The 21,889-nt window shown below is 38.5% G+C and overlaps 1 protein-coding gene across 1 annotated transcript in view; it reads left to right on the top strand.

The window, feature by feature from the left end:
* ZCCHC7 (zinc finger CCHC-type containing 7) overlaps nucleotides 1-21,889 on the top strand; it is a 178,392-nt gene that overhangs the window by 108,256 nt on the left and 48,247 nt on the right. Inside the window, 3 exon segments of the mRNA XM_061634641.1 lie at nucleotides 10,219-10,262; nucleotides 17,498-17,620; nucleotides 20,052-20,222. Of these exon segments, the coding sequence (XP_061490625.1) occupies nucleotides 10,219-10,262; nucleotides 17,498-17,620; nucleotides 20,052-20,222 (338 nt within the window).

Raw genomic sequence — 21,889 nt, 5'->3', positions numbered from 1 at the left:
AAGGCTCCTTCTATTCCCAGATCTTGCATACTTAACTGTAAGCAAATATATCCTGTTAATTAATCAATGGCATCAGTCAGTTCATCATATGTATGAGGAATGATATGACTAGATAAGATGCACTCTAGAATAGCAGGTTCAGTACAATGACACAACCCAGTTGTGCTTAATGCAGCCCGGGGGAGTGGAACAGCAAGCAACTGCCAAGCTGTGCAAGCTTCCCATTCTTCCAGCTGGCCAGAGGCAGTTTTAGCTCCTGATGCAAACTAAAATGAGTTACAGTGTCCAAAGGATCCATGAGGTTCCCAAGCATTTCCCTTTCTATAGGAAAGTCTCAGCTGGTTGGCTAAGCTTGCTGTACTGCCCCCTTTTTGCATCTTACGACATGCAAAGAAGATGGTCATGGTTTACCCTTCCTCTTCCCCCCACCTCTCCCTTTTTACACTTAGATATATTGAAAGGAAGCAGCTATTGTTCTCCTCTTTTTGTAATGAATAGAGCAGCAGCCATCTACAAATTTCATAGCTGTGGTTTGATAAACTTCCGTAATTATCTTTATGTATGATAGTTTTACTTTGAGAGAATGCAGCAAATTCAAACCATTTTACAACTTGAATTTAAAATTAAAGAAAAGGTTCACTTTCATGTACACTTTATACATAGGGATTGGGGTAGTAGCTGAATATTTGCAGTTGTAATACATTACAAAAGACCGCTCACATAGGTATGCAGTTGAAAAACTATTTGAGTTATGCACAGTAGTTTTAATTTTCATAATTTTGCTAGAGATGGAGATGAAATTTTAAGAGCAGTATGGTGCCCCAGCAAGTTTTAAAAACATATTTTTCTGCTTATGAAATATTTTAACAGCATTAGTTCTGAAAAGCTCTGAACTAGTTACTTTACAGCAGGACACAAAATAACACAAATTCTTAAATATACCTTTAAACTTGCATTAAAAAACAGAACGCGAAGGGGGTTGAGAAACTCTGCTTGAGACCCATAACTCCTAAACTGGCTGTTGTGCCCTTCCATTCCTTTTCTTTACTATTCTCTGGTTAGGATCTAACCATCAGATGAACAGTTGCTGTTAATCCCTTTGTAGGCAAGTCATAAACAAGGTTTTCTGTAGAAAGTAAACCTGAGAAGGAATGGAAGAAATACCTCATTCCCTTTCAGAGAAGTTCTCTTTTTGGATATCAACCTTAAAGCAGGCAGCAGAGTGAAAGAAATTGTTGGGCTGCACAAAGCAGTGCTCTTTTCCAAGTCACGACAGCCAGCATAGGGTGAATTAGTAAGTAATTTTCAGAACAAAGTTAAGATTTTTTGAAAATTTCAAGAATATATGTTGCAATTTTTCTTGGCTCAGTTGATAAGGCAAATGATTTGTTGTATTATTATTACTATTATTATTTTATATATCAGTCCAATTAACCTCTGTAATAATGTAGCAGACTCTGGCATTTATTGTCTTGATAGTCAACTCATGCTAATGCAGGAACCCATCCTAAGTATAGGCTCAGAGGATAGGTAGAGACAGGACAGAGATGGGAGAAAGAGCTACTGATGTTCTTTACATGCCTTGGAGCTGTTCATAAACTGTAATCAAACTTTATGAAATGAGAAGAACAGCTGATTTCAATATTGGGAGAGAATCTTTCTGAGGTTTGGCACTATTAGCTAGCTAGGTGGGGTACTATCTAGGGACTATATATAAGCCTCTTTGAGACCCAGACAATAAACATGCATTTATTTGTAAATGTCCATTGAGAGTGTTGAGTTTGGCCCTGAGTTCCTTTGGCAGAACAGTGAAGTATAAATGCAATAAATCTCTGGAGCTGATCTGCAGAAAGTTTTATAGATCAAAACCAGTATCTTGAATTGTGCTTGGAAGTGAGCATCATTGCCAGAAAAGAGATTGAATATATTCTCATTTCTTCATTCCCATAAGGAGACAGGTGGTTCATTCAGTTGGATTCATTAGCTGGAGTGTGCCAATTTGTTACAATAACAACAATCTACCTACGTAATCTATCTAGGATTGCTATCTCTCTAAACTAGGGATGCACTATTAATGAAATGGTGAGAGAGGACACCCAGGACCTATCACATCAACCAGGCTAACAGCTTCTTAGTTACTGTCTCTCATAGATAAATTCTCAAGAGTTCTGAAAAATGGTTGTGGCTCCATGAAATCTGAAATGGCAAACCATCTTTATCAGCCCATATCCCATATGGAGATCTTTGAGTTGCAAGAAATTGCACCCCTATTGTGTGGTCTGGTCATGACAAAGGTCATATAGCAACACAGCCTATATTTACATCATCTGTATCACAACCAGTGCAAAATCATAAATTCAGTCTGTGACCTGCCTTGTATGTTAAACCCAGGAATTTATTTGTTACAGTACTCTGTGATGTGGAGGACCAGCAACTCTTTTTTAGCTGCGCATGCCAGCCATTTTGTGCTGGCACCCATGGTACATTTACAAAGGTATGAGTACCACCACCTCATTTTTTACAAAAAAAGGATAGGTTAAACCCATAATTATTCTAGCATAGGCCTATGATTGTTGTAGCTGTCGTAAGTCCTGAGTCACATCTGACAAGGTGGCCTTATTGCCGTTTCCCAGTACTAGTAAATTGGGAGTCCTGAAGACCAGATTAATAATAAGCTTGCTGTTGTTGTTATGTGCCTTCAAGTCGATTATGACTTATGGCGACCCTATGGGAATCTGTTAGGCTGCAGGGTGTTCAGTAAATTAACAGAATCCCTAGGGAATTCCCAGTACAAGACATAACCAGGTGTTCTGGATGGTATTGTTGGAACATCTGGATGGTATCCTTTGACTGCTGTAACCCAGGGTCCTAGATGGCCTTTTCAAGATGGATGTCCCACTGAGTATCTAGGCAATGTGAAACCAATCTTATATTCCAGGTTGGGAAGCTGCCTCCACAATTAAATAATGTAGATGTGTTATAGTAAGAATCAGCGTGGCTTGTGGAATCACAAAAGGACAGATTTGGGTTTGGAGTGGGAGGAGAACGAGGCAGAGGGACAGTCTGCAGCTGTCTCCACCTAATTTCTTGTTGCGGGGAGGAGGAGCTATTATAAAAAAGAAATTAGGTGGAAAGAGCTCTATACTGTACTGCCACCTCATTCGCCTCCCACCTGAATCCCAAGTCTTCTTGAAGTGATTTCACAAGCCGCACTAATACCTTACCCAATAGTGGCTGTGACATGTCTTGAGTAATCCTCTGCTCCAGAAACCTGCTGGCACATACTGTTAAAATTGCTGCTGCTCCTATGATGTTGAACTGACAGAACCCTACTCCCCATGATCAGTAATGGGGCCTTTTCCCTCACCAGGTGGTCTCTCTCTTAGAACAATCAGGGGATTTTATGTTCAAAAAAGCTCCTCTCTTGTCTTGATAACACAAAGAATAACCATAAGGTAAAAGGTTTGAAGGAAAGGACCTTGTATAAAAAAAGGATAGTTTTGTTTTGGTTGGGCTTTTCAGTTGCTAACAAAGGTAGACAACTGAAATTCTGAATGGCATATTATATCATTTATTCTCCAATAGGACTGAATTTATTCAGTTGCTGTGAACTCAGGAAAAAATAACATTGAAGCTTGGCTACTTAATTTTTTTAATCTATTCATTTTCTACTTCTCAGACAGATTTTTCCCTGGGGTGAAACAAAGGTTAACTGAAATTTCCTCTGTTGTGTACCTGAACGAATCAGCAGTTTGAGAAGGAAATCCCATTGATGGGCAAAGAGAGTGACAGGCTCTATTTAAAGAATTCCCCTGACTGTGTGGTAGACCAACCATGCCCCGAATTTAACTGTTCCTGTGGTCCTCCTACTTATACCCACCAAAAGAGAGAGCAACCTACTTTGTTCTTCAAGTGCTGCACTTAGCTTTGAAAAAATCAGGCAACATTGACATTTTAACATTACTAACAGTGAATACGACTTAAATTATGGAGAGTGTAATTTTGTAAGAGAAAATACTTAACACGTGAAAACAAAAATTGTTCTTGCGTGTATTTTGAATTTGTTGTAAATTATGCACATTTTCTAGAATGCAGTAATTTTTATGTAAGTGAAAAATAAGGTGAAATCCATGTTTGGTTTATTTATATTATAACCCTCTCAGATAATTTGTCACTCTGAAGAAGATTAAAGAAATGGAAAGGTCATAATAAAAATGTTAGATGCCTAAAAAATAGCAAAATACATAAAGGCCTACATAGTAAAAGGTGTGTGTGTGTGTGTGTGTGTGTGTGTGTGTGTTCCAATACTTGGCAAGCGTTTTGCATTTGAAATAAGACTGCTTGAAATATAAAAGCACATGTCTTCATTTGGATTAAACAATTTTAATTCCTGCATAGTAGGTCTTAAATTGTAGCATTAATCTTCAATGGCCCCCAGAAGGAAATAGGTATCAAAGAAATTTATGTCATAGCTTCTAGCTGGCAAACTACTCTTCTGGTGACAGCTAAAGTCTACTCCAAGGGTTACTGATTGTTTAAACTGATTTAGTTCTTAGACAGCAATTAATATTTTTATTGTGTATTTTTCTTTTAAAAAAACACAAAAAAATACACATTGAATTAATATTAAAAACTTGAAACACATTCCCTTCATGATAGCAATATGGTAGGGTTGGTCAACTAAGGATTACAGAAAAGTGCTAGGGTGCACAGAGATAAAGACATTTTTTTTGCCAAAGCCCTATGCAGTGTGTTTACTAATATTAGATAAGCACAGATATATTCTATGGTTACTGTGGGGAGAAGGTCTACTACTTCATTAGAATGGATCTGTCAAAAACTGCTTCATATAATTCCTTGGGGGGAGTTTATGGATCTCTTCAGATCTCTTATTTATGGAATAATCCATTCCATCAGCAGGTTTCAATTAATGATCTTCTCACTCGCCAGGACAAAAGTAAGAAATCCCTTTAAATTTGGAGTGCCTTCATGATAAAAATTGATTTCAGTTTTCCCCAGAAGTCATTCCATCATCTCAGAGTGACTGAGTGATTTATCTTGAGCAACATCTATTGTTTCTGCAGTGTTCAGCCTTGATCCTGTTGCCAGTTTTTTCATCCTTTGTTGCCATAAATATGTTGATTCACTAATTGTTTGGTTACAGAATAGCATCTGGTTAGATGCTATTCCAGTATACACAAAAAGACAAAAAGCAGTATAGGCCAAATATTCTCCTTTGTCAATAAACAGTACAAGTAGGTCATTAGAGATCTTACTGCAGTTCCTTAATTAACGTTTGCTTGATTCTAATGTGATGTAGAGTAGCCTTGGGTTATCTGATTCATGTACCTTACACAAGGTCATGCTCCTTTATTCCAGGGTAATTATTCTAGAATAATGAACATACTCTGGTTCCTTACAATCACTTTGCAGATTGTAGTATCAGTTTCACACACACAGAAATATAAGCAGGGTGACTTTTCCTTTTAACCACTCTTTAACCTTTATGTACACAAAACTAATTTTAATTTAAAATTAATTAAAATAAAACTATTTTAATTCATTTTTGAATTGTACAACTTTAATGTACAGCTAACAATGTTTTGTCAGAAAGTATCATCTAAGCAGCCTGTTGAAAAGAGCTCATGAATTGGATTCAGGATCCAAAACATATATCCATCCTTGAGCATGTTGCATAGATAGACCGCACATTCCAACTGAATATTTGTCATATACATGCTTCATGGGAATTATTGTAAAAGCCACTCAGTATATGCAAAACATTATCGGAAATGGCCCCATGATTTGCATCATGGTTTTTAGAGATCATAGCTGGCTGACAATCTGCACATTCAACAGCTAATGAGATATGTTATATATGAGCACATGTAATATTTACATGTATGCAAGTACCACAATAATTTTAGCCACTTCACAAGCATGAATTCTTGGCACACTGTCTATATCAGGTTTTATGGGGTGGAAACAGTTGAAGTGGGCAGCCATGGAGCATTCTTCCTTTTGGGCTAATAAATGTTGTACTCTGCTGAAACCCCACAATGGAATGTGGTTTTTACTCTGTAAAATGTATCCAGAAGAAAATTCAGAGGTGATTGCTAGTACGTAGTGTGAATTTAAGAAATACATGCCAATTCAGACTAATCGTCTTTTATAAGGTAAGTGTTTTAGTGGATAAAGGGAATGCATAGATATAATCTTCAGCATAATCAAATTTAGCAGTGCTTTTGACACAGTTCCACATGACATTCTCATAAGTAAACTAGTAAAATTTGATTGTAAATGCTTTGGAGGATAGGGTTTTGGATTGGAATGAACTTGGTAGTTTAGTGAACTGGTCTGTAAGCTACAAAATTAATTCCAACAAAGATCAAACAGAGTTACAAAATAAAATGCAGATCATGAAATGTGAGATAACTGAATAGCTGTGCTGGGAAGGCCATGACTGATAATAAACTGAGCATTTTTTCAGCAGTGTGAAACTGCTGTTAATAAAGAAAATAGAAAAGGCTAGTAGCATACTTTAAAAAACTATTCAATTAGTGAATGCTTCCTTTTTAAAATAAATGAAGAAATAGTATCTTTCTGTCTTGTGCCACATCTTGAGTTTAACAAAGATGCAAGCAAGATGTAAACTCAGAGAAAAGATTATAAAGGACTTAGAAGGCATACTACATGACAAAAGGTTTAAAGAAAATGACTTGGATTCAGCCTTCACTCCTTTAGGTGGAAGGCGGGAGTTTTGCCAGTTCCCCCGTCCCCCTGTAGCCCTGGGTACCATCCCAAAATCTGTTCTGGTTGGTTGGGGGACCCTCTGGAATGACGTGAGGGGTGGTGCTGGGGAGCTGCAGAGAGACGGAGAACCAGCAAATGTCTCCTCCCTACCTCTTCCACCAGCAGGTTGCCTTCACTGGATAAAAGGTTTTCTGTGGATAGAAGTAGCCATTGTGTTTGCAGAAGGTGGTCAATCCATCCCACTGTTGTTGAGAAAATATGTGCCAACTTTGTCCCATCATGCTTAATTCACACTGTTAGGTTTCGTTAAGCTAACTACTTGAATATATAGAATTGTTGCCATGTTGGTGTCAGAAAAAAAGTGTAATATTAATTAAGCATTTTGATGGCAAAGGAATGTGCAAGCTTTCAAGTTACACAGAACTCTTACTGAAGCAGAGTAGAAAGATAGTAAATGTTTAGCTATGTATGGGCAAGGATGGTTATGTATGTGACTAAAAAGTGAATAAAGCATTTGCATTAGTAAGGTGCCTTGCATGCTGTGTAGATAAGAACTTACCACTTTCCTTTTATTCATCATATGAAAGAAAACAATTTTTCTCCTTCTCATAATGCTAGGTCTTTGAATCATTCAGGGAAGTTAAACGGTGGGAGATACAGAACAGACAAAATGGGAGATACAGGATAGAGCACACAGTTAAAACGATGGAATTTGCTTTCACACGATGTGGTGATGACCACCAAGTCAGGTGCCATTAAAAGGGAGTTAGAATAGATTCATGGAGGAAAAGGCTATCAGTGGTTGTTGGTGTCATATCTGGCTTATTGGCGTCCCATTGATGGGCTGGCCACTGTGGGAAATAGGATTCTGGGCTAGAAAGCACTTTGGTCTGATCCAGCAGGACAGTTCTCATGTTCTTCTCTTGCTGATGAAGAGCCCTTTGCAACTTGGAAACTTGTATATGCGCATGCATGCGTGCGCACTCACACTCACACACAGAAATGTTGGCTTAATTACTGACATCTACCTAGGTGCTTCTTTGGGTGATGCATGTAGATTGTTATCAAATAGTTTTGTTGACTGCTTTGGGAGGAAAGTTTTTTACTTTTAACATAGGATTGGGTCTGTTAATATGGTAAGACACAGAATGTAGGATATGCATTGATACCAAGTGCACATGTGTACTATATTATTGTCAGCAAATTGAATCCTAATAATATAACTTTCACAGATTTTCACAGATTTGTCAATGGCTCACTGAATTAGTATGGTATTAGTTGACCCTTGGTAGACCCTACAGTTGTAGATGTGCTCCAGAAAAATCTGTCCCAATCGACAAAACATCTTTTAAGTTTAGGGCTGCACTAAAAATCTTTATGGGAACTGATACCAACTCAGCTGCAAGTAGAGAGAAACGAAGGAATTAATTCCCTATCAGGAGCCAGGAACCAGGGAATTGTGCTGTCAGGAACCAGATAATCAGAGATGGATTACATGTGGAGAATTAGGCATATCTTATTTCTCCCTTTTCTAACATCAGTTGGCCATTGAAAATGTAATTTAATGAGCCAGTCAGATACCGGATGTTGCTCACTAATAAGGCTTTGGAGCTGTATCTGAAAACTGATGTCACATGTCCAGGGCACAGTGGATCAAATTTTGAGATTGGTGTTGTAATTAAATGCACTTTTTTTGTACTCAATATATGCAGTGCTCCGTATTATGGGACAGGATATTCCCAAGAATTATTCAGATTGAAAATTTGTTGGGTAAAGATAATTGTCTGCCCAATAGATTCTAGTACAATGAAATTGTTACGCTGTAAAAACATTTAGGCCCTACAATCAATAAATTGGTTATTTAAATGAGCAAACACTGAATTTGGCATCTATTTCTTTGTGGATAGATGCACCACAGAGGTGAATAGATGCACTACAGAGGTGTAATTTGCACATTCCATATTTAGAAGTTGATTTATACGTTTTATATTTATTAGGGTAAATAAAGCAGGTTAACTCATCTCTTTAAAAAAGCAATAGATTACCTTGCAACATTTTCCACTTCAAGCCATTTGTAATTATTTGTAAATTGCTGTGGGACAAACAGTATTTATTGATTGCTGTTTAAAGTGTTAAGAATATTAGATACTTTAGACACTGGGCTGCTGCTGGGAGGAAGGATGGGATATAAATCAAATAATAAATAAATAAAAATTTAAAAATCATATTAAAATTAAATGTTATCAGCAAAAGCAGAATCTTGTAAATTTTTACGAAAGTTTCCAGATATGTCCTCTAGTGTCCACAAGCACTATATTTTGATACAGACAATGCAATGGTAAATTAGTAGGGAGGAACCAAGTATGGGGCTAGTAAAAATATCAGTAGCCAGGGCAAAAAAGTAGGCACAGAACTGTAAGTAGTCTTCCGCTGGTAACACAAAAATGTACAAGCCATGACAAACAGTACAGCATCTATGAGCATAGGCTGCAGTAGTCAGTTCCAGAGTTTCCATATTGATGTGTCTGCTGCAAAACCCTTACGTATCGCAGAGGATTCTAGAGTGGGCCCTCGGTTTGAGTGGGGTGCTGTCCAGGCAAATTATGGCTCACCTTTATATAATAAAAATATTCAAGGCAGCTGACAACAGTAGTTCAAATTAAAAAATAACATTAAACAATGTAAGATTATAGAAGGCATAAAACAGCTGCTGCAAGAATAAAATGAATACAGCTCAAAGAGTTGTTGGGCCTTATCGTTGTCCCACATGAACTGAGGCAGTAGCAGTGGGCGGAGCAGTATTATTCACCTAGCTTCTTGATGCTGGGTATTGTTGCCAGTTACTGAGAGGGACGAGAGGGCAGGGAGCTTGGTGTGGACGAGGTGGCAGGAGCATCGGACTGACTCCACTGCTGTGCCTGCACCAACTCCCCACTGCTGTGCCTGCACCAGCTCCCCACTGCCTCGCTCCTTTCCCTCACAGTAAACAGCAGCAATGCTCAGGTTTGGGAAGCCAGGTGAGCAATACAGTCCTGCTGCCTGCTCCTGAACTGAGGGTACCCAGGAGGAGCACCTAATTCTCCCTTGAAGCTGCACAGTGTAGAAGAAAGTCAGTAGTCGTGGAGAATCTGTCTTGGAGACTTGTTGTCTACCATTACTGCTATTCTCACTGGAGAATCCCTGATAGCTTCCAGAGAACCCCAATGCACTCATGTTAAAGGAACTGCAGAGTTAGTTTGCACAGTCTTATCTAAGCTGTTGACTCATAGTAGATTGCTGCAGAGTTATCTTCCTGATATGGGCTAAGGTGGGTAAAAGTATAAGCTAAAAAGTTTGGGCATGTCACTGCTGAAGTTCATTTCTTTCAGCTTTTTTAAAATGAGGTTTACAACTTTTTAATGACAAATGGTAGTTTTGCAAATCAATGTTAATGAAATAATTGTTTTTAAATTATCTGTTTTTCAGGAGAAGGTGGAGCAGATTGGACCATCAGTGATAAAGACTTAGAGGTAAACTAGTAAAGTGTTGCATATAAATGTGTGTTTTTCTGCTGCTGGTCAACAAGCACCAGTAAATTCCTCTGTATGTTTGCCCTTCTAACTCCCTCTATTGAAGACATATTGAAATGATCTAACGTTTGTAGATGTGTTGCATTTATCATCAAGCAATCAACTCTATTGCTTGAGCCATAGGCCACTGCAAATACAGTACAAAAATTGAAAGATAAAATTGTCACCATAAAACTACTTAAGGCATGAATGTTGCATTTGTAAATGCAGGGTGCATGTATAAACATGATATATGTGTGTGTTTTCTTTACTTTTTGTATGAAATAAACATTTCATTTCCCATGCTAATTTGTAGCAATAATAACCAGCAACCAATTATTAATGCAGGGAAAAACTTTAATATTGCACATCAACAGAGAAGCAAGGATAAGGTTTTAAAAAACAAGATCTGGCATTCATGTAAACATCTATGCCATTCACTGAGTAGAAGATGGTATAAATTAATAAAGGGCATTTAGAAAACTTAAGGCTATGAGTAGGTTTAGAATGAGCATGCCTCACCAGAAGTATTCATTCTCACAATAAATGGAAATGTGAAACAGTTACAGAAATGTACTAGAAGAAATAAAAAGAAATATATGAACTCCACTTCTTGCATCTAGGTTCTTAATTAAGAAATGTACAATGCCGTGAAAAAGTATTTGCCCCCGTCTGATTTTCTGCGTTGTTGCATATTTTTGGCACTGAATGTTGTCAGATCTTGAACCAAAACCTAATAGTAGAGAAAAGGGAACCTGAGTGAACAAACACAAACTTTTGATACTTATTTCATTTATGTATTAAAGAAAATTAAGCAGCACCCAATGCCCCTGTGTGAAAAAGTAATTGCCCCCTTACACTCAAAACCTGGTTATGCCATCTTTAGCAGCAATGACTGCAACCAAACGCTTCCTGTAGTTCCTGATCAGTCTCTCACAGCGCTGTGGTGGAATTTTGGCCCACTCCTCCATGCAGAACTGCTTTAACTAGTGACATTTGTCGGGTTTTGAGCATGAACTGTTCCTTGCAGGTTGTCCCGCAACATCTCAATGGGGTTTAGGTCTGGACTTTGACTAGGTCATACCAAAACTTTAAATTTCTTGTTCCTCAACCATTCTGATGTAGACTTGCTTGTGTGTTTCGGATCATTGTCTTGCTGCATGACCCAGCTGCGCTTCAGCTGATGAACAGATGGCCTGACATTTGCTTGTAGAATTCTCAGAGAAAGCAGAATTCATGGCTTCTTCAATGATGGCAAGTCATCCAAGTCCTGATGCAGCAAAGCATCCCCAAACCGTGACTCTGCCACCACCATGCTTGACTGTTGGTATGAGGTTCTTCATGTGGAATGCAGTGTTTGGTTTTCGCCAGACATAACGGCCCCATGTCACCCAAATAGTTCCATCTTTGACTCATCTGTCCATAGAACATTGTTCCAGAACTCTTGAGGATCATCCAGGTGTTTTTTGATAAACTCTAGATGAGCATTCATGATGTTCTTAGTGAGCAGTGGTTTCCACCTTGCTACTCTGCCATGAATCCCAGGTTTGCATAGTGTCTTTCTGATTGTGGGGTCATGAACACTGACCTTGGCTGAGACGAGAGAGGCCTGCAGATCCCTGGATGTTGTTCTGGGGTCCTTCGTGACTTCCTGGATGATTTTACGCCTTGCTGTTGGAGGGATTTTGGCAGGACGGCCATTTCTGCTGTCCCAAACCTTCTCCATTTGGTCAATATGGCTCTGACTGTGGTTCGGTGGAGCCCCAGAGCCTTAGAAATGGCTTTGTAACCCTTTCCAGACTGATATGCATCAACATTTTCTGGAGTTGTTCAGGAATTTCTTTTGATCGTGGCATGATGTGGCTTTGGAACTTGTGTGCTGGCAACGTCAATCTGATGGCAAGGGCCAAAGTCAGATTTATATTGGGCAGGGCTGGCCCAAATCAGGCCTGATTGTTTACCAAGGTATTCAGATACCTGGCCCTAATAATCCCTTTCATTGGGTTGAGTTAATAGGGGTGCAATTACTTTTTCACAAAGGGGCATTGGGTGTTGCCTAACTTTCTTTAATAAATAAATGAAATAATTATCAAAATTTTGTGTTTGTTCACTCAGCTCCCCTTTTCTCTAATATTAGTTTTGGTTCAAGATCTGGTAACATTCAGTACCAAAAATATGCAGCAATACAGAAAATCAGATGGGCAAATACTTTTTCACGGCACTGTATACTTTTACAATACAATGATTTGCTACACCTTACACCAGTGTTTCCCAAAGTGTGGTATGCGTACCCCTTGTGGTATGCGAAAGGGTTTCAAGGGGTATGTGGCCAAATGGTTTTTTTTTGTACTTTATCATTGGGTTTTAGCAGCAAAAAACATGTGCGTGTGTTCTTTTAAAAAAGAATACAGTTCTTGTGATTTCTCCAGTTTCTCAAACAATCATGTGAGGGAACATCAATATAATAACAGTGGTTTATCCTGATGTTATTCAACGCGTAGTCTCTTTCACTCTCAATGCATTCCTTGTCTTTTCGTGCACCCCTCCAGTTTCTCATAAGACTCGGACTCCCTCGCAATGACTTTGGCCACCAAAAAACGCTTCTACAAACAGACAGATGGCGCCACAAAGATATTTATGTGTATGCTCGACTACAAAAATGTTCACACCGGGAAGCAGGGAAGTGAGGTTTTTTCTCTGTCTTCAGCCCTGCAGCGACCATCTCGCCAGCCACTTCCCTCTTGGGGAATCTCCCGCTCTTTGGCTGCAGAGCGGTTCTTTCCCCCATCCTGCTTGGCCTGCCCGCTCATCAGCTGTGAATTTTAGGTGGGAGGTTTGAATCCCCTGCCTGCTCTTGGGCTGCGTGCCTGAGTGGCTCCCCAGGCAGGATGGGGGAAAAACCGCTCTGCAGCCAAAGAGTCTTCATGACTTAGTAACACACTCGACTAACGAACTTGATAGTTATGTATTGCAAACTATGAAAGAACACTTGGAACGTTTACAGAAAGATCTTCGAAAGTATTTTCCTGAACCAGAGCGCAGTTTTGAGTGGATAAGAAATCCTTTCCTCACCAGTGTTCATACATTGCCAAATAATCTCTCAAATGCAGAACAAGAACAGTTCTTGGAGCTGACTTCAGATGGTTTCCTGAAAGCAAAATTTGAACAAAAAGAACTGACTTCATTTTGGTTAAGCATTAGTTCTGAATATTCAGCTCTATCGAATAAAGCTGTTAAGTATCTTCTCCCCTTCCCCACATCGTATTCGTGTGAGATAGGATTCTCTGCACTTGTGAACATCAAAACAAAAAAACGAAACCGAGTTATTGATGTGGAGCCCCATCTTCGTCTTAAGATCACAAATATCGAACCGGATATCGCCGCACTAATATCTGGTCACAAGCAGTTCCATCCCTCCCATTAAACTGTTGTTTTGTATTGACAATTTTAATATCAAAAAAGTATTACTCTTTATTTCCAGAATGGTTTTTTTGTTTGAATAATAGTTATTTTAATTATTAGTATATGAATTATTTCTATATTTTTGAATATATATTTTTGTTATATAAATATTATTTCTATTATTAAAATGTTTATTACTTACTTTGTATTTATTTTTTTACAAACATTTCATATAAAATTATAGGAATTACGAATGTGTTATAATACCTTACCCCTCTCCCAATTATTTTTGTGAAAGTTGGGTACGTCGGTAAAATCAATGTCTCAAAAGGGGTATGCACATGTTGAAAGTTTGGGAAACACTGCCTTACACAGATAGAGATGAAGTGGCTTTCTGTGACTCAGCTATCAAATTTACATTGGAAGGAAAAGTATTTACATTTTGCCTTTTCATTGGTACTCTTTCCTATCATGTTTTATTCTATTGACTGCTGACAGTCCTGAAGAAAGCTATTATAAAAATGGTTTTTTAAAAAGTAGAAGCCTCACCCAATTATATCTTAATTACTTTTAAACCTCACCCAAACATATATCTGATTAAAAGCATGCATAAGTATGAAATGAGTAAATTCATAAATTATTGTTCAGCCCCCTACTTGGGCTTATCTGTATAGCACTCCCCCCCCCGGTGATCAACTTGCACAGTCCAGGTAGAAACCTGCCACATGCAGTTCCTATCAGCCTCAGCCAGCATGATCAGTGGTCAGAGGTAATGGGAGTTGCCATGAAAGGTTGACATAGAATCTGAAACAATAATGCAATGGATCTTTTCCTTGCTTAGCAAGCTAACACATTTCTTTTTCACAACTTCATTAGCAATAGTAGTTAATTTCCAAGTGTAAAAGATGTTTCATAAGTACTTCTGATTAGTGATTGGCCCCACCTCCTGGAAGGTACCTTTGAATTGTTGTTTTTTCTGAGCCTGATGATGCCTTTGGGAGCTCAAAATAACCTGTGAGCCCCTGAACACTGACCCTCTTCCCCCAGCAGTAACTGTGTTATCCTTGGGAAAGAACATCTCCAAGGGGCTCTGGAGACAGGCAGGAAGAACTTACAGAGGACTTCTGTAATCACAACTGATGGCACCACCACTGCTACCAGGAACGGGTAGTAGATAAACCAAGATGAGATTGGGTTCTCCAGTTTGGATTATGATCCGAGTTAGAAAACTTGGGTGTGGAATTCTTGGTTTGGATTATGACCAGGAATAATGAACTGAGTAAACTGGTATTCTGAACCACCTTGCTCTCCTTCCAAATTTCTGCAATATCTCGCAGTGAAGTACAGATCATATGCAAGCTTTTTACTTTGTGTTAGAGCAAGCAAGAGTTGCTTCCTTTTTATTGTTCTCCACAGTTTACAGCAGTACACAGCTGGGTACCAGTTCTCCTTGCAACATAAAAGAGAGTTGTGTGGATTGGGCTGTTAGCATAGTAAAGCAGGAGCCATCTCAATGATGCTGACTGCACTTTCCCCCCAGCATCCACAACCATGGAGATGGCTGCCACCTCACTGTGTATTTAGCCTGGTTCATAAGAATCTTCCTCCATGCATAATTGTGGAGGAATTATGCAGCATGAACAAGCCCTTCAGATTATATGTTCTTATTCCTAACCAAGATAATGGTGAACCCAATTTTCTATATATTAACCAGATTATTTTTTACAGATAGTGACATGCATTGGCTAGTCATCTCTTTTGCCTCAGAAGCAATTGTGGCAGACAGATACAATAATTAGAAAATTTGGGTTCTTCATCTAGTACCAATATAATTAAAGGTCAAACTTTAGAAAGTAAATTTGCAATTTTTTAATTATTTACTATTTATTAATTAAATTAACATCCTGCCATTCCTCCTAGAAGGAGCTTAGGGTGGCAACCCAAACAGAAACACTAAAAACACTTTTAAAAACAAAAGACTTTAAACATCTTAAAGCTAAAACATCCGTAAAAAAACAACTTCAAAATTATTTTAATAAGCAATTCCAGCACAGAAACAGACTAGGATAAGGTCTCTATTTAAAAGGCTTCTTGAAAGGGGAAGGTCTTCAATTGGTGCCGAAAAGATAACAGAGATGGTTGTTGTTGTTGTTATGTGCCTTAAAGTCGATTACAACTTTTGGCGACCCTATGAATCAGTGACCTCCAAGAGCATCTGTCATGAACCACCCTGTTCAGATCTTGTAAGTTCAGGCCTGTGGCTTCCTTTATGGAATCAATCCATCTCTTGTTTGGCCTTCCTCTTTTTCTACTCCCTTCTGTTTTTCCCAGCATTATTGTCTTTTCTAGTGAATCATGTCTTCTCATTATGTGTCCAAAGTATGATAACCTCAGTTTCATCATTTTAGCTTCTAGTGATAGTTCTGGTTTAGTGTGGTGTAGTGGTTAAGGTGTTGGATTACGACCTGGGAGACCAGGGTTCCAATCCCAACATAGCCATGAAGCCCACTGAGTGACCTTGGGCCAGTCACTGCCTCTCAGCCTAAGAGGAAGGCAATGGTAAACCCCCTCTGAATACCGCTTACCACGAAAACCCTTTTCATAGGGTCGCCATAAGTCAGAATCGAAGGCAGTCCATTTCTATTTTTATAGTTAACCACTGTGGCCATCTATTATATGGAAAGGTAGGGGTGTGTGTTAATAAATAAATGTTGCGATTGATATTCCAGGAAATTGTCAAGATAATTAAATTTGGAAGCTTGCGCCAGTTTTTATTATTAAAGATATTTTACCTTTGCGATGATTTTTGATTTGGTTACTACTACAAAATACTGTATTTAGAAGCCAGAAAAAATTGTAGCAGGGTAGGATTTTGTGAAAAGAAAACTGTCAAAAGTAGAATGTTACAATTGTATCCTGAACACTGCTTTTTCAAAGATTGCTTCCTATTATATTTCCTTATGTTTTTGATATTCCACCGTTTGAGGTCTATTATGCTTGCACTCAGAATTCTTACTACTCTTGCATATCAGCTCACATACCAGCTGCCTTTTACATCTGTGCAGACGTTTACTTGACCTTTAGATTTATCCACAAATAGCTGGCGCAGTATGTGCTCCTCTAATTGAATAACATGGTCACTATCAACTGTAGTCTTCTGTATTAGAAAGACAGTAGGTGCCCATTACTGCCATTGACTACACTGTATTCAGCCAAATAAATAAGGTAATGACCATGTCTCACAGCAAAATCATTTTACAGATCGTCTAAGAAAAATAACAATTTTCAGAAAGATCTCATGAGAATCTCTTGATTTCAAGTTCTGTTCTTAAGATTCCATTTTCTCTTTAGGCATATTCACATAGCTATGGATTTGTAGAGTATGTGTGAAATCAAGGTTTTGGTTTTTGGCATTTCATTTGTCATTGTTTTTTATTTACCCATTCACCTACAGATTAAAAGTTCGTCCACAGATTATACCTCCCATGAATTTATTCATTACAGGTTGTTTTTGCAATTAGCTTTGGTGCATTTTGCAAAATACTTTGTTGTGAAATAATGCTGACCAAAGTCGACAATTACAGGAAAAAGAGACATACCAACTACTTTTTTTTAAAAGGGAGCGTATACAGTCTTTAATAAGTAGAGGGCTTATCTGCAATTTAGGTGACTTTTTTACAGCTATAAAATCCACAACTGGATTTTGACTCATCCTACTAGCCTTGCCAGCTACAAAAGTCTAGAATGGAAGAGAAACAAGCTGTAAACTAATGATTTTCTTTTCATTTCTTTAGGCACAGGTTCGTAACTATGTTACAGTGCGATGTAACAACAGATACTACATGCCAGACAAAAATGTCACTTGCAGAAATTGTGATAAACGAGGTCACTTATCAAAAAACTGTCCTACCCCAAAGGTAAATACGGCATTCTGATTTGTCTGTGAAGAGAGCAATTTATTCTGTCATTGTTAGTTGACAGCTTTCAGGCTTTAACGCTCTAGTCAGAAATAATTGTGCTGAAGGGCCATTTTGAGAAGGGGAAGAAGATAACTCCCCCCTCCACGTTTGACACTAAGAGGGCAATTTTATCCCATGGATCGTCAGTTGCCAACTCCTTCAGTGTTTATACCCTATATTGGGAGTTGATCAAAAGACTTGTTGTACTTATGGGAGAGGGTTCCCTTGGTGGAAGGAAATAGAGGAAATAGTTCAGGGACAGTGTCCCTCCCCCATGATTTTATCAGAAAACTTTAGGCATGATCTAGCCCATCACAGTCACATGTACCCCCATGTGGAGGATTCCCATATGCGCAGTGGAAACTTGTTTCTCACTCCTCACACATAGGTGCAGAGACCACATGGGGCCTTGGGAGAATGAGAAATCTGGGGTGTCTCCCATATCCACCTACAACCCTCACTCTAAACTCCATGCACAAGTACTTTGCAGAACACAGCCATCCAGACCTCCCATTACCCCTTGTGCTCTCTGTATGGACATTTATGGAGAAAGAAAGATCTCCATTCAGCCTACTTGCGGGTTCTGTCTGCAGATATGGAGCTCACAATAGACTGGATCGTGCCATATATAGATGATGGGATAATGAATGGTGATAACTTGGAATGTTTCAATAGTACATATTTTAGTATGTATGTTTGATATATATACATACACACACACACACACACATAAATCCTTGTTAAAAGCAGAATCCCTGAAAATCCTGCTGAATTAAAACTACTTGATGCACACTTCTTTTAGGAAACAGTTCCAGTTTCAGGGGTACCACAACCGAAAAAAGCCTTATCTCTAATGTCCACCTGTCATGCCTCCTGTGGTGGAGCAACCCAGAGAAGGGCTTCTGAAGTGGAACCAGGTGCTTGAGCAGGATCACATAAGGGGACTCAATTAATTTCTGGTTCAGGATGCTTAAAGATTTAAAGGTCAAAATCGCACCTTGAATTGAGCCCAGAAACAAATTGTTAGCCAGTGAAATTGGTAAAGAATTGATGTGAAGTCATCTGATCTACCTGCTTCAGTCAAAACCTTGATGGCTGCTTTCCAACTGAAGCTTTCAGTTTATCTTCTAGGGCAGTTCTACATAAGATTACATTGCGATTATGCAATTATCTGTCCTGGAGGTGAAGAGAGCATGAGTGACTGAGGCTAGGTCCCACAAGATTGGCACATTCACTCTTAATTAGATAATTCTCCACCTTTTTGTTAGCTAGCAGGTAAACTCTAGTTTTGCAGCTTATTGTTCTTTACAGTCTCTGTATGGACCATGAAGAACTATCTTCTGAAATCTAAATCTACCCAGAAGGTACTGTAGCCTCCCTCTTTGGATAATTGTTGTTCCCACCTGCACATAACAGGGACTTTTTCTCTGAATTACATGAACAACAACAGCAGTATCTATCGCTGTGAGAATTTTTTCCCAACTCCCTGTATTTTTCTGTAGTCACTCACAATAGCTCTATTAGTTAGGTGAGCTATTTTGCTGAGATCTTTAGATCATGGTTCAAATTTAATTTTCAGATTGCCTGTGAGGCAATAGCTTTCCTCATAGGTGGCCATTTTGCCTCACTTTCTAGGCAATGTTTATTTATTTATAAAATTATACACCTCTAAGAAATCATCAAGGCAATGTATAGCAACATAAAAACATTTATGAAACAACGATCATTAACACGACTGGTTACTCAAAAGCCTGTGCAGGCTGCTGGTGCATTTCTGGGTACAATTCATAGTGCTGGCTGTAATCTTTCAAAGGCCTAAACAGCTTGGGACTAGGTTATATGAAGCACCACTTTCTTATACATGAACCTGCCCAAGTTTTAAAGTGTTTGAGAAAGGCTGGTTTTCTGTGTTTCACCAAGTTTGGAGGTGTGCTTGACAGGGACCCAAAAAAGGGCCTTCTTAGTAACAGCAACTTGGCTCTTGAATTCCCTTTGCAGGGAGGCCTGCCTTCTCTGTTGAACTTCCATTGACAAATGAAAGCTTTCTTGATTTTGGCCTGTCAAGGCAATTTGTTTTTTGGCTGATGGTTTTTCATTTAATGCTGTTTTTAATTTGTACTGTCGTTTTATCTGCTCTTCGTTTTATTTATGGCTTTAATTGTGATTTCCTTTTATATTGCATTTGTATATTATTGTTAGCTACCTCAGGCACCTAATGTAGGAAGGCAAATTTTAATAAATAATTTTGGAGATGAGCCTTAACCAAAGTGATTATGGTTCACTGTGGCTCCAGTGTGACTTCACCATGGTTTTCTTGTGTATTAACTTAATTTAAATTCCACAGATGCTTTGGACATTTGAATTTTCTCTCTTCGTATTTCTCCGACAGAAACTTCCCCCTTGTTGTCTGTGTGCACAAAGAGGTCACCTACAAAACAGCTGTCCTGCAAGATTTTGTTTAAATTGTTGTTTGCCTGGACACTACTCTAGAGAGTGTCTTGAGAGAACGTACTGGAAAAAACGTTGTAACCGCTGTGATATGAGAGGCCATTATGTGGATGTGAGTACATGGTTAAGAAAAGCTGCCCCATATTTCTTTCACTGTTTCTCTCTTCAGTACCACTTACGCTTGTCACAATTTGGTGGTGGTATCTCTTGCATCCCTGCTTATAGAACTGTGTCTAGTAGCATGCATTTGTATGCATGCAGAGGTTTATGTGTAAAATTAATATTCTTGGTATCTTCTTAAAGATACTATTTATGTGTAGATAGATGATAAAATAATAATGTAAAAATAGGAATCCAGCATCATGGTCTAGTAAATGCTTGCATGCCAGATTCTTATGTAATTTCTTGTGTAATTTTTTCTTGTCTTAAGTGCATTTGAGCATTTATTTCAGAGATTTAGCAAATTTTATACTTACAAATACCTTATAATTTTCCTTTTGTTTATTTTTCAAGAAAAAATGTTTAAAAAAACATTGTAAAATTCATAAAGAATTCATGACATTCAGTGAAATGCCAATACATTTTTAATCATTATGTAAATCTTACAAATTTGAATACTTTTAAAATGGAATTGCCATTCTTGAATCTATTGTACAGACTGGGGGGAAATTGATGCAGTAAGGACACAGACATGATCTTCTAATTATAACAAGATACTGTATATACCAAACTAGCTAAAGTTCTAGTTCAACCTCAAAGGTTGCAGAAGTAAAAAAAAAAAAAATTAGAGGAAAAAACCTTATAGAGCCCTCTCCCCCCCTCCAAAAAACCAGCCCTATGAGGACTGAGCATGCTCAGTGGGCACAGAACACTGACTGACCGGTATAGATAAAACAGAAAACTTAAGAAGGGGAAATGGAAAGGAGTGGCTGGAACCCCGAACAGAAGTACTTCACAATACAACATTTTGTCGCAGATTCCACTTGATGTTATTACTGTGTTTCCAAACTGCCATCCCTCCCATGGGAGCCCAGTGTGCTTACAACACAGTAAATTTAAAACCTTTAAAACCTCCATAACTAATACTGTTCAACCAAATGATTTCAGTGATGCAGCAGACAAAAATACAAATATAAGGCACAGGATCACCTTCAATCCTCACAAGCCCAAGTGAACAGATGTGTCTTCAGATTACCCTGAAAGATTTTCAGTGAGGTATTGGTTCACAGTGAGGGAATTCCACAAATGGGTGCCACCACAGAGAAGGTTCTGTCTCGTGCTACTCACAATGAGCCATGCTTATTGGCAGGATCATTGGTGTCAGGTTTGGAGTGGATATGAGCTACATTGCCCCCAAAGTGTATGAGCTCTATGTGCAGGCAGATGTTGCATCACTTGCAAGCTTCCTACCAGTTAAGTCTGGACTGCTGGGTGTTGGGTGCAGGGCAAGAATTGAGTTCTTGTACAACAGTTTTGTTTTTTTCCATGGTATGAATTACAGCCATTTACTTATAAGAAAAACTAAAGGAATGCATTCCTGACCCTGGTGATCCAGTCAATTTAAAAATAAAGCCTACTGTCTTCTCTGTCTTCGGTTCTGTTGCTTGGTCACACTAGAGTGTAATGGAATGTTGGAACTGACATGCGTGCATGATTATACACAGCTCTCTATAAAATTGTATAATCAAGAGACTACGCTTGGTGCATTTATGTCAGTACTGAAGTATCCTGAACAAAAGTCAAATGGGGAGATTTTGTTCTGGGGAGGAACTAAGCAGA

The sequence above is a fragment of the Rhineura floridana genome, chromosome 1 (assembly GCF_030035675.1).
Source record: "Rhineura floridana isolate rRhiFlo1 chromosome 1, rRhiFlo1.hap2, whole genome shotgun sequence".
Classification (NCBI taxonomy): Eukaryota; Metazoa; Chordata; class Lepidosauria; order Squamata; family Rhineuridae; genus Rhineura; species Rhineura floridana.
This window is presented reverse-complemented; position numbering and strand designations above follow the sequence as displayed.